The 18,659-nt window shown below is 43.5% G+C and overlaps 1 protein-coding gene across 11 annotated transcripts in view; it reads right to left on the minus strand.

The window, feature by feature from the left end:
• gphnb (gephyrin b) overlaps positions 1-18,659 on the minus strand; it is a 114,697-nt gene that overhangs the window by 65,526 nt on the left and 30,512 nt on the right. For all 11 annotated transcript variants that reach the window (XM_079572691.1, XM_079572690.1, XM_079572698.1 and 8 more), the window contains exon 2: positions 3,181-3,259. In XM_079572691.1, the coding sequence (XP_079428817.1) occupies positions 3,181-3,259 (79 nt within the window). The remainder of the gene's footprint in view (positions 1-3,180; positions 3,260-18,659) is intronic.

Genomic DNA, 18,659 nt, shown 5'->3' on the forward strand with positions numbered 1-18,659 from the left:
TCCTCTGACTTCCTGGTTTGAGCTGGAGGAAAAAACTTGTGCGTTTATTTCATGCATTGACAGTTTCTCCTGCTTCAGGCGTGTCACATGACGTTGCTGTGACGTGTCCAGTTGCTCTATCACTGCACCAGAAGAGCCATCGAGACCCGGAAGTGCACCTCCCCCACACTGTCAACCGGGACAAGGGGGTTCGTATCGACTTCCTCACACCCGAGACACCGCTCTGAAGAAGCCGGGCTGCAGATGGCGCTGTTTGCCTGCCACTCCAAGAAGCAAAAAGTGATTATACGTCACACCAACATCGTGCGACACATCTGAGGAGGACAGCACAAGCAGCAGAAACTCTCAATGCCTGAAATAACCTTTTGGGGAACAATACTCGTGATTCTCAACGTGCACGTAATCCGAGTGTTCACTGGACAAAAAGGGAGAAAACCTACTGTAAGTGTAAATTTAATGCAATGGTTTCCTGGATTTTCCTGTGTATCTGCATGCTGTTATGGAAATATGTACGAACCCCGTCAAGAACAGTGTTTATTGTGACACCAATTGGTAGACTATTGTTAATTCACAGAAAGAACAAGCCAACTCTGATTAGTTCATGCATACACCCTGTAATTTATGACCAAAGCCTATAGTAACGGGGTAATTCTGAACGAACACATCCGATTGGTGAAAAAAACAAAATCCATAAGTAACATCGCAGGGTGCATTTAAAATCAATCTCTTCAACCGGCACAAGGTAAATTGCCAGGGTCTAAGCACCGCTATAGGCAAATGTTAATAATTGACAGAACCAGGATTATTTTCATGGTTTCATTTTGTCGACATATTAGTTCCAAAGTTTTCCCGAGGGGATTTTGGATCTTGTTTTTTGTGACGCTAAAGTTGGAATTGCTGAACTTTTTAGAGAAATTCCACCAATCAGGAGCTTTCCAACAGTGACGTACACCTGCAGATGTAAACAGCAGAGTCACGGAGGTTAGCTTCACCGTGTTGTGAACCGGAGCTACAGCGGCTCTGGGACTTTTACAAAGACACACATGGGTGTTTCTTTACCTAAACACCAGGATTAAAAGCAGCGAAACAAGAAACCTTATTTGAGTGGCTGGATCTGCTTTGGGAATGTGTTTGGGCCTTGATGATGCTCGAAACATTCCCAAAGCTAATGCTACGAGCTAAAGCTCCAATCAATGTGAAAACGAGAAATATGCAAGAATAAAGTCAATTAAGCCCCATCTACATAAAGCAACCGTTTAACAATGATCACACACTGAGCCGGGCTTGTGGAGTTTGAAGTTTATTGCTCACATTTCATCTACAGTGGGTCGTAGTCGATCGGTTTTCTCCAGGAGCTAGCTGCGGATAGAAATAATTATTTTTATGCTAGGCGCTTAATTAACGTAAATAAAGCCGGCAACTACATAAAGCAGCCTTTATGGTGATCACACACTGAGCTGGACTTGACACATTTGTGTTTCATTGCATACTTTTAACCAACAATGAGCTGTAGGCGTTTGTAACAAGCTAACTGGGCTAAACTAGCCAATAGCCACTTGCCACCAGCACAAATGTCCAGCGTATAGGCTGGATATAGGCTTAAATACAGGGGAGATCCTGACATAGACCATGGAGGTATAGTTAAAGATCCATAGGATATGGGAAAGGGAAACTAGCTAGCCTCCAAACAACTGTAGTTTTCAGGCAAGAGCTACTTCCAAGATGGCTACGAACACACTCTGATCTGACGAATACACTCTGAACTGTTAGAGCGTCTTGACGCTCGGTGACATTGTGACCAGCGTCTGACTTCAATAAGCACAAGTGTCCAACTAGGGGCTTTGGGCGTGATTTTGAAGACTGAGAAGCATGCAGTCTGAACGCAGCATTATTGAGTTACCATTCTACTTGACAATAAGGAACTGATATTCACTGCTGTTTTGGATAAGTCTTTTATTTTCAAAGACACATTTGAGACAAATAAGAAGGAAGCGCTGTCTGACCGAACAGTAAGGATGAAGGACACATGGTCCAGGTAAATAAACACACGCTGGGTTCCACGCACAGAGCAGAAAGACACTGACATGAGAGCTGTTGAATTAGAGACAGAAAGCTCTGGATTGAGGAGCCTGGTCGTATATGTGCACTGCAGAGTAGCGGCTCACAGCCAAATGAGTACACTCCGACATGTTCAGGGCTTTGGTTTCCTTCACAGACAGCAACAGGAAAAGAGTCAACCCTGCAGATGTGCTTTGGGTCGTGATAAAACGATCACACAAAAATGACCGATCTTCAGCTATGGAGATCGTAAAACAGTTTAATATCGTCACATCCCCACCTCTAGTTGAAATCTCAATAGACAACAGCCGGAATTACATCTTCAAAAATCCCCCTAAACAAACTTTCTAAAGCAGTGCTAACTGCTTAACTCTTGCCCCTAGAGGCCATAAGCACCACTGCAGGTGTCGTAGCAAGTTGCGTTTTTTACTCATTAATTGTCCGTGAGAGTAAATTCTAAGCTGACAGAAAAGACAAAGGGAGAGAAGGATATAGTACATCCAATTACACAATGGAGATCATTTTTTTCACTCAAACTTGGCTGTAAATACTGTTTAAGTGGCACTAGCCCGCAGTTAGCTTTGCCCGTTATCCTGTTATCTTCTTCTTCCTGATTCCATTTGTGTGTATTGGTGGCTCCGACCTGGCGGCAGCGAAGTTGCAATTGTGATTTTCTGGCCAGAGACTCCTGCTTCAAAATGTTGGAAAAGAGTGTAAGGAATACCTAATATTGCGAAAAGTAGCGCTAAAGTTTCTTGTATGTTTATTTCTGTTGACTTTCGCGGCTGGCGTCTTTCAGAACGGAAATGACCATATTAGGATTGCACAGTCTTGCCAGGGGGATTTTGCACATCACGCGGATACCGAAGGTGCCAGTATTTGTGAAGAGATACGGGTCATGTAATAAACATCGTAAAGGGTGAGTTTGGTCTAATTATTTTGTACTTTGATGTGAAAACTAAGATGTCAAGGCAGAAAAAAGTGACCATAGCATGAAAAATTGATGTTTTCACCACCGTGTCTCGCCGTTAAAATAAAAACACAGTGTTGTGGCTCCATGCGTGGGGCCTGTCAGTCACGGATGTATTTTTAGCAGGTAATAACAAAAAGGTCGGCACTCACAGGGAGGGGTCGTGGACGAGGTCTTTGAGGTTGACTCCGCTGCGGTCCTCTGCCAGGTTCCGATAGCAGCTGTCACTCACTGCAACGACACACAGGAAACGCTGAGGGTTAAAATGGCGCCACAATAGATAGATGCTTTGTGCTTTTGGATACAGTTTCCGTAGATATCCCATCGTCCCAAGCCCGTAAAGTTTCAAGAACTCATTGACCTGGAGCCCCACCTTCACACTGTGTAATGTAGATGGGCCCCTGACTGCGGCTGGTGGGGGGGCCCCCATGAGTCATTGCAGACTGAGTGATGGATGTGTAGACAGACATGTAGAGGAAGGAGAGAGAGACTGACAATGAAAAGTAGAAGGAGGTGGACGGGGTGTGCCTTAAAGGGACTATGCCTAATTTTGAACTTTTTTAGTCAAAATAAGATGAAGTTGGTATTTTTTACTGCCAAAGCTGTCCTTCAGAGTCAATATGTGACGAAAAATGTAAACCCCTTTTTGTCACATATTGACTATTGGGTTGACCATACACAACGTCAACGAATCGTAATATGGCACAAACTTCACACATCAGGCTGATATTTTTACAAATTACTACTTTTAAATGGTCAAAAAGTGGTCACATTTATATAGCACCTGCTTTAGGATCTCAAAAATCCATAATTGGGAATCGATTCCAAACACATTCCGACACTGAACCGATGCTGATGTTTTGGCTCCAACTTTCACCAACTCCATAAATGTTCTTTTGATTCTTGCGCACAAATACCGCAGCAACAGCTAACATCCAGGGATGGATGTGATCCAGTGATCTCACAGTGGAGAAAAGAGGACCATTCACATGTTCACTCTCTTGGTATCGGTTGGTATCAACCCCCACAGTATCAGTATCGAAAGCAAAATAGCTGGATCTGTGCGACTCCACTTTGGACGAGCTCAGTGGACTGTGCTGGACTGTGGTGTTTTTGACAACAACAATGATCTGGACGGGGAGAGCTGTCGCCACAGACACTGGAGAAACAGGTGGGCTAGCGGCTCGAAACACAATTCCAGGTTTGTTTTCAATGAGAAATCAACATTGTAACATTGTAAAAAAAAAAAAAAGTTTAAAAAGGCGATTAAATTTGCTGCTACCTGTATAAACCCTGTGGGGCATAGATCAATGCCAGGTCCATCTGACTGAAGGACAGCTTCATCCCACAGGCTACCAGGAAGCTAAACTCTTCCCTTCCCCGCCTCTGCTCATTCCCATTCCCCGTACGTGCTCTACATGTGAGAATATGGCAAAGGCATGTTTTCGATCGGTGATGCCAAAGTGCTGGACGCCGCTTTGGGCTTTTGCGAACACATGCCGCTGACATTTGCTCGCGCCCCTCCAGAAACCAGGATGTCGGGCATATGTACACGGAATTAATCGAGCCTGCGACTGCTGCATAAAAAAAAAAAAAGGAAAAAAAAAAAAAACGGGGGAACTTCTTTCAAGACTGCAGTATTCCTTACAAGCATGCACCCTCTCTCTTTCTCCCTCTCGCTTTCTCTCTCTCTCAGCTTCCCCCTTGATCTAAAAATAACCGGCTCCACACTCCTACAAGAGGCAGCAACTGTTCTGAGCCAATCAACATGCACTGTCAAAATCGGCCATCGCTGCACCTCTCATCCCCGGCGTGTCTGTGGGCAACATTAAGGGGGAAACTCCGGAGGGGACGGAGAGGCAACGATAAAAGCAGCGAAAAACCTCCGGAAACGTGTTGGGATGAAACGCTTTATGGCGACAAAAACAATCAACTGGCATGAGAAATCTGCAGCTGAGGAATGGAAGTTGGTGCTAAACCAGCCACGGGTCTGGAGGGATGAAATGTTAAATCTTTTGTAAGGTCAAAAGAGCGTTGGGGTCGTAAGACCTGGGCTGTGTCCTGTAATGTCCACCCTTGCCCTGGACTCTTCAATCACTATATAACCAAACTTTACCGCACACTGTACTGCATCGTGAACTCATTCTCTTGGTGATCCGGACACTTTCCTCCTCCTCGCAAACCAGGTTTTTATGCCATCTTGGTACTACGGATTTTATGTTAATGAAAAGAATGCCAAAGTTGTTAATCTCTTTGCCAGAGAGTGGAGGCAATTGGTCATTTCAAAGCTCAAGATATTCAAGATAAGCAGCAGACTTTAGCTATATCCACATGAAGACAAAACGCTTATATTTTCAGAAACGCGTCCACATGAGTCGACTCAGGTCTGTGAAAACAGAGCATTTCATCTTCCAGGCCTGTGTGAGGCGCTGTGACGCTGATGTAGAGGGGCATGCGCAGTAAACTTATGTGGAATGTAAACAGTGAAAATCTACAGAAGAGACGAGGAGGAGAGTTTATTCTTCAGATGTAACGGGACTAAAGCAGAAAAACCTGTCAGTGACTTTTACTGCCAGTCTAAAAACACAGACTGACTCGGCCGTGTTTTTCTACTTGTCACCTGTGGCTTGTGAACTGCAGTGGAGCAAAGAGGAGCGGAGTAAAACCATCATAGATCCATGAGTAAAACTCATTTTAAGGTCAGTAGATAATGGATAACAGACACCACTCTGGAGCTGTGATGTCATCGTTTTAGTAAACGTTGCGAAGATGTAACAACGGAGCCACGTAAACGGTGTATTAAGATCTTTCCACTCTGGGACCTCGTTTGAAAAATGTTCGTTTACAAACCCCCAAAACGCCGGGCTCGTATGGACGATACACTGGATTGATAAAATATCTTTGCGTTTGGTCCTCAGCTTGACTTCGTATGGACAGGACCTTTGACAACTTTTCAACCCACAGCCATATTTTATATTATTGGTAAGAACTTGACAATATAGATACTAGGGCTGGGACAAAGTATTGTTCATTTTGGAATATATGCATTATAATACTCCTATATTGCTTAGACGAGTTGATGTGTCCCTGTCTGGTCTTTGTGCGTGCCCTCAGTCACACAAAACGACCAAAGATGTTGTTAGCAACATCTTTGGCTCTCCCGGCATACTCCTATAGCTCCAAACGAGAGTGAAGTTGGAAGCGACCACACTCTTCCACGGGCACGCACAAACACCAGACAGGTACGCATCAACTCGTCTAAACTCAGGTAAGAAAATATCTCAGTATGGAAAAACGGTGGCATGTTCTTTAATGAAAAAAAGGCATTTCGTCAGAACAGGCTAATCCACACAAGTCGCCTGTACAGGCCGTCGCATGCTCTTTTGACTCAGAATGCACCAATCCGATCCTGCCATCCGAAATCTGAGCTGATCCTGGCCAAAAATACGGAATTGGGTTCCAAATATCCAACACTGAACCGATACCGATGTTTTGGCTCTCATCGTTTCAACTTTCACCAACTCCCCAAACGTCCTTTTGATTGCTGCGCAAAATGACCGTGGCTAGCAGCAGTATGCTATTGTTAGCGTCCAGGGATGGGACAATACTTTGTGCACTGGAATATGTTGTATCACAGTATGTATCGCATCGGGCCCTCAGTGTCGTAACTGGGCCCAGAGATATTTCTCCTCAAGAGAACAATGAAAAAATATCTGCAACAAAGGTCTATCAAGGAAGGAGGATGTGACAGTTGGCTATTTTCAATGTAGTTTGGACCCTTTTCCCATGGAGTTTCTATAGTACAAGTAATAGAGTAATGCTGAAATCCGACGTAGTACTCCAGTTGGCAGCGCTGACAAGGAGCAGAGCTTGTGTTTCCGCCCCGTGGGGACATACAGTGTTCCCCTTGGAGTATATCGCACACAGGGCAGTGCACGGCTGGATAAACTCTGCATCAGAGAGAAAAAGAGCGGTCAGCGATGACAGAGATGGTCGGTTGTGGTCGAAATTCCGGAAAAAGCATGACAAAAATAAAGTGGTAGTAAGTTGTTTCATCTTCTTTTATTATTTATTCAGGCTTTTATTTGGGCTTTATTTGACAGGACAGCTCAGGGTGAAAGGGGGTGAGGAAGAGCAGAGGGAGACATTCAGTAAATTGTCGGTAAGAATAGTTTAAATACAACATCCTCAAATGTGTTGTCTTTTAGCATTTCCATTATTTTTATTTACTTACAAACTCATATCCTACTGCTTACTTTAAAAATGGATTTTTCAAACATTTAACCTGTCTTGGCCCTAGAGGGGACTCTGGAAGGGCAAACCGGTGTAACCCCTGCCAAGTTTACACCTGGGCATTGTTTGGGAAAGACATGACAAATACATGTATTTAACCCATTTTAGTGATAAACGTGTCCTCAGAGGTAGTCAGTAAGTAGCCAAATACTTTGCTTGATTGTTCTTGCTGAGAACTTACTTACTTTTAGTCTACTATACTTGAAAGATCAATAAAATACTTTCTTCACTGCATTTCTATGAAGTCAATCAAAGCCTAAGAATGCACACTCCAGAACAGTAGGGGGCGCTGTGCATACAAACTCTCAAATGCCGCTGACTCACAACAAGGAAGAAGGTTTGTCCCCGTCGTGTTGCCGTACAGAGGCGCAATAAGGGCGCGATTTTTATCTTTTTGAAGCCGTTATTTGAAACAGTTTTTTTCCTAACACTGATTTAAACAGTATTTTCTAATTTAAATACTTTCACTTCAGAAAAAAAACCTTAACATTTGACTGGGCAAATATTACTTTCTAATGGAGTATTATTTGACCAGAGGTATTACACCATAGGGGTATTCCCCATCTGGATGCTAAACGTACCGTTAGCACGCCGCCTCTCCCTGTCACATTAGCCAGCGGGTCCTCCTAGCTAGCGGGCTACGTGCTGTCAAGTCTGTCAGCCTGCTATAGCTTGCACAATGCATTCATACCGCAGCTCCGCTTCACTCCATCATTTCCGCAACATAAAGCAGTCAGCAGTCTTTATCTCCCCGGGATCCCGCGCTAATGGGGCTTTCCCTTATAGCAGCCACACTCACTCACTCACACACACACATACACACACACGCACACACACACACACGCACGCACGCACGCACGCACGCACGCACGCACGCCGCAGGCCTCTATATGCGCGGGTTAGCATCAAATATAGATGACAATACGCTCGGAATGTGTGAAAGTACAGGTTTATTTAAAGACTGGAGCGACGGGGAAAGCCTCGGACACCTGCTTCGCTGCCAACGCGGCGGAGAGCTGAAGATGTGAGGCTTGATTTCAGTGTGTTACTATCCCGTGATTTCCATTGAAATTAATTGAGCCAGTCCCTATCTTAAATTATGGCAAGTTATGACATGTCCGTTTCATAGCATTTATATAATATCTGTGTTTTTTTCATAATTAACGTAATATAAGATGATATTTAGTGGATGTATTTCCTCTCCTACAAGAAGCAAAAACTTAACTGAATATGATTTAGCTTAGAAACCACTTTAATGTGCTAATTTGTATCAAAAGTATCTCGAGGTCTTGTTCACGAGTGAGGGATGGATGGAGCGTGAGATCGATAGACGGATCGGTGCGGCGTCATCAGTGATGCGGTCGCTGTATCGGTCTGTCATGGTGAAGAGGGAGCTGAGTCGGGGGCAAAGCTCTCGATTTACCGATCGATCTACGTTCCCACCCTCACCTATGGTCATGAGATTTGGGTCATGAACAAAAGGACAAGATCGTGAATACAAGCGGCTGAAATGAGTTTCCTTCGCAGGGTGGCTGGGCGCACCCTTCGAGATCGGGTGAGGAGCTCAGTTACCCGGAAGGAGCTCGGAGTAGAGTCACTGCTCCTTCACGACCCCACAGAGCTCCAGAGACTCCACAGACCCCACGGACCCCACAGAGCGAGGTGGCTCGGGCATCTGTTTCGGATGCCTCCTAGTCGCCTCCCGCGGGAGGTGTTCCAGGCATGTCCTAGTGGGACAAGGCCTCATGGAAGACACAGGGCACGCTGATGGAACTATGTCTCTGAGCTGGCCTGGTGTCACCTCAGGGTCTCCCCAGAACAGCTGGAGGAGGTGTGTGTGGATCGGGAAGTCTGGGCATCTCTGCTGAGACTGCTGCCTCTGTGACCCGGCCCCGGATAAAGCGGAAGAAAATGTATGTATGTATGGATGGATGGATGGATGGATGGATGGATGGATGGATGGATGGATGGATGGATGGATGGATGGCTGGATGGATTGTCCATCCATCCATCCATCCATCCATCCATCCATCCATCCATCCATATATAATAGATGCTAAATGCTAATGAAGATAGGCAAAAATACATTGAGCAAGCTAACAGGTTCTGAGAAATGTCCCAAATTAGCTAGCTTGCTAACTATCGGCATAAGTTAGGACTGAACACTTCTCCAAAGCACATGATGAAATTTACTTTTCACTTTGAAGCCTTTGTAGAAATGTCATGGATTAGAACGTTTCAAAATGTAGTGGAGTAAAAGTAAATGGTAAATGGACTCAACTTATGTATCGCTTTTCTACCCTTATCAGGCCCAAAGCGATTTACGGTAAGGAACCAGTCACTCATTCACTCTCTCATTCATACAGCAATGCACGCAGACACCGGAGGCAAGTAGGGTGAAGTGTCTTGCCCAAGGACACAACAACAACAACAACCCGCTCTACCAACGCCACCGTTGCAGAATGTAGAATGTTGATAGTTCGGCAGCAGTTCAGCAGCCCCCTCAGCCTCTCCATCTTCTCTTCCTCACCATAACCTGAGGGAATTTATTTTCTCTCACAATTATTTTCATCCTCTTCCTCCATCACCGTCTCTGTAAGTCCCTCATGTCGCTTTTATGTTGCGCTGGTTCATGTTGTATATCCAATTGAAAATGCAGCCCCTAGCATCGGATTAAATGATAAACCGTGATATAGACCCTCCTACAGATCCGCAAAAAAGGGGCTGGGGAGGACATCTTGACTTGGGGCGCTTTTGGTTCTCTTTAATGGGAGCCAAATCTTTAGGATCTGTTGAGAGGCGTTCAAAAGGCTGGCTCGTGTTCATAATGATTTACCGAAGAAGCCAGGACTAAGCGCTGAGAGGTTTATGCCCAATAAAATACCAGTGTGTAAGAAAATAATGAAATAGAATCACACCACAATTGGGTTTTAATTGAATGTTATGAATTCATAAACATATACAATAGGCCAGAATGAATGATGTGTGCGTGAATGCATGGTGGTCTCCCCCTGAACACCATCGAGTGTGGAGTGAATGTGCAATTGTCTCATGTAACGCGCTTTGTGACTATGTCTGTGAAAGGCACTTTACGGATAAACTTCTTCTTCTACTTTTGAAATGTCTTTTTCTCTCCTCATTTTGCAATTTTACAAACTGTCACCATAAAGCGTTATCCCGCACCCCTCATTCCCCACCATTAAAAAACAAAGCTGACAAGAAATTAGGGATGCACCGATACCACTTTTTCTAAAACCGATACGAGTACGAGTACTTTGATTTAAGTACTTGCCGATACTGAATACCGATACGAGTACAATGTATTTTCTTCAGCAGACTTTTTGAAGTGAATAGACGGTTTATAGACTTTTTCATAGCAGACTGGTGAGCAATTAGTTAATTTACTCATTTACATTTCCTTGAGTAAAGTAGGCGACACTTTTAAGAGAAGTTGTATCAGAATTGAACAGACATTTTATTTTTTTAATTTTTTCATTCAATATTATTTTTCCCTAATGCTTGCACTTTATTCATTAATCTATTTTTATTTAACAATAGTATTGAGATGGTTACTTATAGGGCTGTGCAATTAATCGAAATTTAATTACGATTTCAATTATTACACTAGACGATCACAAAAATAGCATCATCGAGAACAAACGATTATTAAAGATGCCCTCCCGCTCGTCCATCCAAAGCGCAAAAAGTCCGTCCAGTGTGGTTTGTGTGAGGCGTCTGATCAGCTGAAATACCAGCGCAGCGTGACAGAACTGTAAATAATATCGTACTAATATTTTTTATACCTAACTTTTGAGATAACGCCACTGTTAAGAGCTCACCTTGTGCTGAAAGGAGAACAGCTGTTTGAGAAGCCTCGACATCCTTTGCTCAGGCACTGGTTTTGTTTAGTAGAAAAGTCTAAAACTCTTCTTCAGGAGCAGATCTCAACGGAGCTCAAACAAACTCTTATTACTTCATGCTGCTGTGATGATTGTTTCTGTTCTCTTCGCATTTCACGTGCTAAAGGCTCATGCTTTGGTTTGACATAAAAACATTAGCGCTGTGTGATGATGTCATCAGGCCGCGCGGCTCTGTTGGACAGGTGTGAGGGCTGGCCAGCAGGGGGCAGGGATCCCTATAGGATTAGTTTAGAAACTTGAGCATATTAAAAAAAAATGCTTTTATTGTCCAAAGAAAATGTAGTCCATAGTTGTTTTTTAAAATAATAAGATTTTTTTTTTTTAAGGCAACAAATAATCGTTTGAATAATCGTGATTTCAATTATTACTAAAATAATCGTGATTATTATTTTTTCTACAATCGAGCAGCCCTAGTTACTTATTACTGCAGCTAAATGGTCTCTTTTTTGGATTTTCTGAGGACTTTTTAGTTGCTGGTTAGTTTTTCAAATGAATAAGCCCCTGGGCATAAAATAGCGTAAGAATCGCCAGTACTGTTAGCTGCGAGTTAGCAGCTAGTTAGCGGCTAGTAACACAAAAAAATCCTATGTATTTTTAGCGATGACTTTTCAAAAAAGTAGATTAATCAGCCGGCTAATCAGCTATGTGCTAACTACCGACTCTTGCGCGGGTATTTTACAAGAAAGAAACAAACAACACTTGAAAATACGACAAAATTACTTTCATAATTTTGCAGTTCATAACGTTTTAGACAAGTCTTCAATTTTACCTTTCATGTCCGTGAGTTAGCACATAGCTGATTAGCCGGTGCCGGGATGTTAAACTCTTAATAGTTGACTTTTTCGAAAAGTCAATGCTAATAATACATGGGATTTTTTATGTTGGACCCCGACACGTGACCTGGAATGGGTGGGACTGTTGAGCTCTATAAGCCCCTGGGCAAGAATTGCCAGAACTGTTAGCCAACAGCAACATTTGCTTGTATCTTGTAAACAGTGCAGACTCCACGCTGCAGCACTAACAACATTTGGTTAAATCCAGCACAGACTCTGATTTAGGGACTGTAGTCGGTAATAATGTCAGCTCTATGTGGAATATTGTATTTACACTAAAGAATTCTCCAGTTGTTTCTCTCCTCAGTGGAGAGCTGCGCCCCGTAGGAGCGCTCACTGCATGTCAAGTGGTATCGGGCTTCTGGTAGGCTATTGGGACCTGATGAATGAGTACGAGTAGGCTATGAGTACAAGAATGTGGTATCAGCTCAATACCCAATACCTGTATCTGTATCAGTGCATCCCTACTAAAAATGTTACAAAAACAACAAAAATATTAATGAGTGATAAAAGCTGTGTATAATGATAGCACAGAAAGCAACAGATCAGTCTCTGTTCACAAATTAGATACTATTTGCTAAAAAAAGAAAAAAAAAAGTGTGCTCTCCTATCCCACGGCAGCCGGGCTAGATTCCCAAATTAATAAAAAAAAAGTCTTGATGGGCGCTGCACGGTGAAATGTAGTGGCGGCAATAACAGGAGATAAGCTAATCTAATATGAGGCGCGGTATCTTAGCAACCTTGTTAATTCAAAGGCAGCGGCGGAGGCATCCATCATCGGCGACACACCCGGGGCAACGCACCAATTACTCCCGAGGCTGGGGGATTCAACTCACGCACAGGTGTCAGAAATGGTCCGGAATATACAAACAAAAAGGTAGCGTGTTGTCACTGGTTTGAGAGGGCATTGAGATCACAATTCAGCCTTCAGTTCTACCTGTTTATGTGGACATGGCGGACCTCATTGGTGTAAGCCTCAAAGTTTGGTCCGGGCGTCCTCTGCCAGCAGCCGGAGAAATGAAGATATACCCAAAAAACTATATACGAGCCTCCATTTTTAAGTCAACAACATGATAGCAAATAGATGGCGCAGTGTTTTTTGAGCAGGATGGTTTATGGTAGTGGTTCTCAACTATCGCAGTGAAGCTTTAAATCGTCGACTGGACTGAGTCAATTCAGTTCATTCAATCAACTCAGTGCAGTCGACAATTTAAAGCGGAACAAAGATGAATACCTCCTGAACGATTGAGAGCCTACTCAAATTTACTGTCCCCAGCGGCGTCTGGACCCAGCAAATCGGAGGATGATTGACATGAAATGTAGAATTCTATATTTTTCCCACAAAACACTGCATTAAATGAGCCCATGGAAACTGAAAATAGGATGTAAACAACTCGGCAACAGCCAGTTGAACAGACTTTCTGAACTATGTCGAAAGAAATGTCGAGGCACTTTGATTCTCTCTATGCAACAAAATTCACAGTTTAGAGCGCTCCAAGTGAGAAGATGTGCTGACCAAAGTCAAGAGGAATAGTTAAAACTGTGCGAATGTCACACCGAGTACACAGTTGTGTTTCTACTACACTACACAACCACAGTTGTTGTGGGCAGAGCCCCCACAGAGGAGCACGCTGTACAGAACATCATTAAGCCGCGATAAGAACAAATGTGGACAACTGCTGCCTTCCAGTGGGGGCTATGGTATCATTCAGAGGTACGAAGGCAAATACTACAGGAAAGAAATAGCTAAAACACGGACTATGAAGGTAAGCAACATGCAAATGTTATGCTAACACCAGCTAAAGTTGGGCGAACAGTGGCTAAATGCTAATATGGGCAAAATCCCCTTTTAGATCATTGAAATATTAAATCCGTACGACCTGCACGTTAAAAAAGTAAAGGTTGCACAGACAAATTATTACTAGTGAAAGCACTGAAGTATTTGCAGAAAATACTTCTATATTCAAAGTAGAAGTTACAAATCAGTTTAATAAGTGTTAGGAGCTTTAAAACATGGAAATTCACCTGTTTTCACTGCCCTCAAACTTTCTTCCTGGTCCTGAGTCTATGACATTGACAGTAGATCTGGACAGTGCCACCTATTGTTCTGGAGTATGCATTGTTAGGCTTTTATAATGAGCAAACCACATGGATACATTTTCTTGTCTTTTTTTTTTTTTACTTTGGATCATTGATAGAGATATTATCAGTTAGAAACAAAAACACTACTCAAGTAAAGTACAGATCCTCCATAAGCCTCAGCTCTAAAATGGAGAATCCCAAAGTGAAACATTCCGACGATGAGGAAACAGCCTCTTCCTCTCCCCACTCCCGAGCATCCGCGGTGCCATTAGAAAGCTATCTCCAGCCCTCCGTGTGTTCACATGCGCGGGGGGCTTACTGTAAGAAGCAGCGGAACAATAGGATCCTAATCGTTACGGGGCCGCATTTCAAAGCTCCCCCTACAACACGCTCTCCAGATAAGATTTTGAAAAAAAAAGGAAAAAAAAAAGCTATTTATATCCACCGTGCAGGGGTAGAGGAGCAGGAGCCGACCAAGCAGCTTTCATGTTATTCATCTAAATTGGGGAGGAGTTACATAATGCCACAGCACAGTGCGACACTCCAGCCTGCTGTACAGCCATTGAGAAACCAACCAACTCACACAACCCAGGAGTAAAAAAACAAAACAACGGAGGGCGTGCGCCGCCGTTTGAGAAGCACAGTCACGTAGAAGTGCGCAATTTCAGACAAAGATAGTCTTTGTGAGTCTTGTGTTGGTCTTCAATTGCGATGACAATTTTTCTTCTTTTTAAGTCAATTCAAGATACACTTTTTAAACAGGTCCAAGAGCATTAAAGTGACAGTCTGTAAGTTTGCAAAGTGAGGAGAGTCCAATTTAAACAAGTAAACAATCAAATTCCTCCCCTCTTTAACCTCTTAATCGCCGCTTTAACTGAGCACATTTTCTCAGTTTGTGAAGCGACTTTAACCAGAAGGCTGACGGTCAAAAGCTGGTCTCGTGGTGAATATTTATCAAAATGAAATCTCTACGAAACAAAACACATGGCTGTTTTGCATAGAGACGAGCTGATAGCTTCTTGTAAAACACTATATTGTTGTTTATGAGTCGGCCGTCACACGCCCACCTATCACTGCATTGATTTTCTTTAGTGCTGAGCTCTGCCATTTACAGTAGTACGCTCGAGCTGTCTATACCACATACCCCGCCCCCCACCACACACAATTCACAAGCTGTCCATATGCACATAGACGGACGTCATAAGATCTGAAATACCAAGAGGAAAAGCATTCCAAAGCTTTATTGTCATTGCAAACCTTGAAACTGGTGCAAAAGTTACATTTCTCTTTCTAAAAGGGACAAAATGCACCAATTCTTCATTCACTACCATTATCACACAATGGACGCTTCCTCATATTTTCTAATCAACTTGACACAATCAATCTCGAGTTTTTAAAATGAAAGGCTGTACTATAACACACTGGGTGGATGTGTGTTTCTGTATCATTATTACAGTGTTGAAAACAGTGCATTTGATTTCTATTCATACATCTTTTCCGAATCGTGGGACTGTTTACTGCCACGTGGATGCTGAGTTTTGCACATGACACGGACTGGATAATACACGGCCGCGGACTGGATTCGGCGGGCGAAGTCAAAACACACACTATGAATACATGGCCCACTCACGGAATAATAGCGGACTGGGTTTGTTAAAGTCAGAGCCATGACCAGCATAACAGTAAGGATTGCTGACAGTTTTAAGGGCTGTCATGATAATTACTATATCGACTTATCCTTCACTTTCGAACTTTGGATTTTGTTATCGTGACAGGCCCTTGCTGGCTAACTCACACCTGGACAACGTACTCCAGGGCTGTTCCTCAATGTTTAGGATCCTCGGCGTCTGAACCACTGAATCTACATCAGAGCTCCGACAAGCGGTGTTCTATTTCACCCAGGATGCCCCTTGGAGAGCAGAATATTTGTATGTTTTCTCTTCTTCTTCAAAATTCTGGCCTATACATGGATGGCTGTTAATGCAAGTCTGCATTTTTATTAGCGATAAACTGGACCTGCATACATAGTTGCCCGACGTTTCGAGAATCACCCAATTCTCTTCTTCAGAGGGCCAAAGATGTAAAGGCAGCTATGTCTGAAAAATGTCCAGTTAAAATGTTTTAACTTTCAGTGTCATACATGTTTTTGTATTAGCTTTTGATTTGATCATGTGACCTGCCGTGGCCGCTCCCTCCCGAACCAGGGAAGAAGGACCCTGGTGCCTGTGCTGTGAGCAGAGAGTGAGTAAAGTCCAAAGGCCAGCTTCATGCCTCCCATTGTGGCCTATTAGCAGCTAGCTGTCAGATGCTTTGTTTGACCTTTTGCTCAGTATTTATTCATTATAATCAATATCATTTTGAACAGTTATTACGTAGTGCGGTGTCATTACAAAATGTGGATGAACATGGTAAAATATTTGGCTTAGGATGAGAATGGAGAGTTTCAAATGATCCCATCGACTAAATGTCAAATCATCGATACAGAAAAAGCAAAAACAATGGTCTGAGTAGATCTCTGAAAACTGGCACTAAAACTACATTTCAATGTGCTGTGGGCACCAGCGCGGCGGCTCGGGCCTTGGCTCTGGCTCCTGTGCAGCATGTGGCGGGTGACATTTGGACGCGGAGAGGGCCCAGGGCAAAGCGGGCTCACTGTGGCATTTCCTCCAGCTGTTTACGCGTGCGCTCGCTCTAACTAGCACCGCGCGCTGAGAAACACACAAAGCCAGTCACTCATCGCAGCGTGGTTCAGCGGAGGAGCACATGTGCAGGAGGGGACGGTGTATTCAGCCTTTTTACTACCTTTACCTTTACTACCCCTCAGTTTGACGATTTTGTTCAACGCAGTTACGGTACAGGCCAGCAGAGGGCGAAGGTGTCTGTCTACAATTTTCCCAAATGTCCAGAGAGAAAAAAAAAAGAGTAATGCTGTCAAATCTCACAATGCATTTTGAAAAGTGGTGAGCAGTGATGGTCAAAAGACGGATCGGTAAGTAGACCACGGCAAATTGCAAGAACAGACAGCGAAGGATTTCATTTGCGTCTTGTGTTTTTTTTTCATGAATAAACCACTTAAATATCAATCTTCATGATGAAAAGTCGCTAACGTTAGCTGCTGACCTTTAGCTTGATCTGCTAAATGATCGATCGCTTCCCCTCTCATGAAAAAAGGCAATAATCCAACTGATCTGACTAATATTTATCCATAAACATTAACCTGTCTCTTCAATTTGGTCAGTTTTTATCGCAGAAATCTAATATTACTGAAATCGAACAAACTTCCAGTAGATGCATAGCCTGGTTATCGCCAGACAAAACATCACAAGTTATATTTAGTCTGGGGACCAGTGACCACCCATTCATTTTCCCGTAGGAGAGGTGTGGTAGCCATAGTCAATCGTATCATTTATCAGATGACGTATGACGCACCAGCTTTAAACTTTCTAAAGATGATTTTGAGAAATATTTTTATGCAAATATGAGATCAAATTCTAAAAATGCACAAAATAGTGTCGGTATTTAAAAAAAAAATCCTGGCAAAGCACCACACTTACTCATATATATAATGTCAAACATGATTTTCCGAGTGTGCAGTGGTGAGCTGTAATGATGAGCTGTAGTGAGCTGTAGTGAGCAGTAATGATGAGCTGTAGTGAGCAGTAGTGAGCTGTAATGAGCTGTAGTGAGCAGTAGTGAGCAGTAGTGAGCTGTCGTGAGCTGTAGTGAGCAGTAGTGAGCTGTAGTGAGCAGTAGTGAGCTGTAGTGAGCAGTAGTGAGCTGTAGTGAGCAGTAGTGAGCTGTAGTGAGCTGTAATGAGCTGTAGTGAGCAGTAGTGAGCTGTAGTGAGCTGTATTGAGCTGTAATGAGCTGTAGTGAGCTGTAATGAGCTGTAGTGAGCAGTAGTGAGCTGTAGTGAGCTGTAGTGAGCTGTAATGAGCTGCAGTGAGCTGTAATGAGCTGTAGTGAGCTGTAGTGAGCTGTAGTGAGCTGTAATGAGCTGTAGTGAGCTGTAATGAGCTGTAGTGAGCAGTAGTGAGCTGCAGTGAGCTGTAGTGAGCTGTCGTGAGCTGTAGAGAGCTGTAGAGAGCTGTAGTGAGCTGTAGTGAGCTGTAGAGAGCTGCAGTGAGCTGTAGTGAGCTGTAGTGAACAGTAGTGAGCTGTAGTGAGCAGTAGTGAGCTGTAGTGAGCTGTCGTGAGCTGTAGAGAGCTGCAGTGAGCTGTAGTGAGCTGTAGTGAGCTGTAGTGAACAGTAGTGAGCTGTCGTGAGCTGTAGAGAGCTGTAGAGAGCTGCAGTGAGCTGTAGTGAGCTGTAGTGAACAGTAGTGAGCTGTAGTGAGCAGTAGTGAGCTGTAATGAGCTGTAGTGAGCTGTAATGAGCTGTAGTGAGCTGTAATGAGCTGTAATGAGCTGCAGTGAGCTGTAATGAGCTGTAGTGAGCTGTAATGAGCTGTAGTGAGCTGTAATGAGCTGTAATGAGCTGCAGTGAGCTGTAATGAGCTGTAG

This window comes from Gobius niger (genome assembly GCF_951799975.1).
Source record: "Gobius niger genome assembly, chromosome: 15".
NCBI classification, from domain to species: Eukaryota; Metazoa; Chordata; class Actinopteri; order Gobiiformes; family Gobiidae; genus Gobius; species Gobius niger.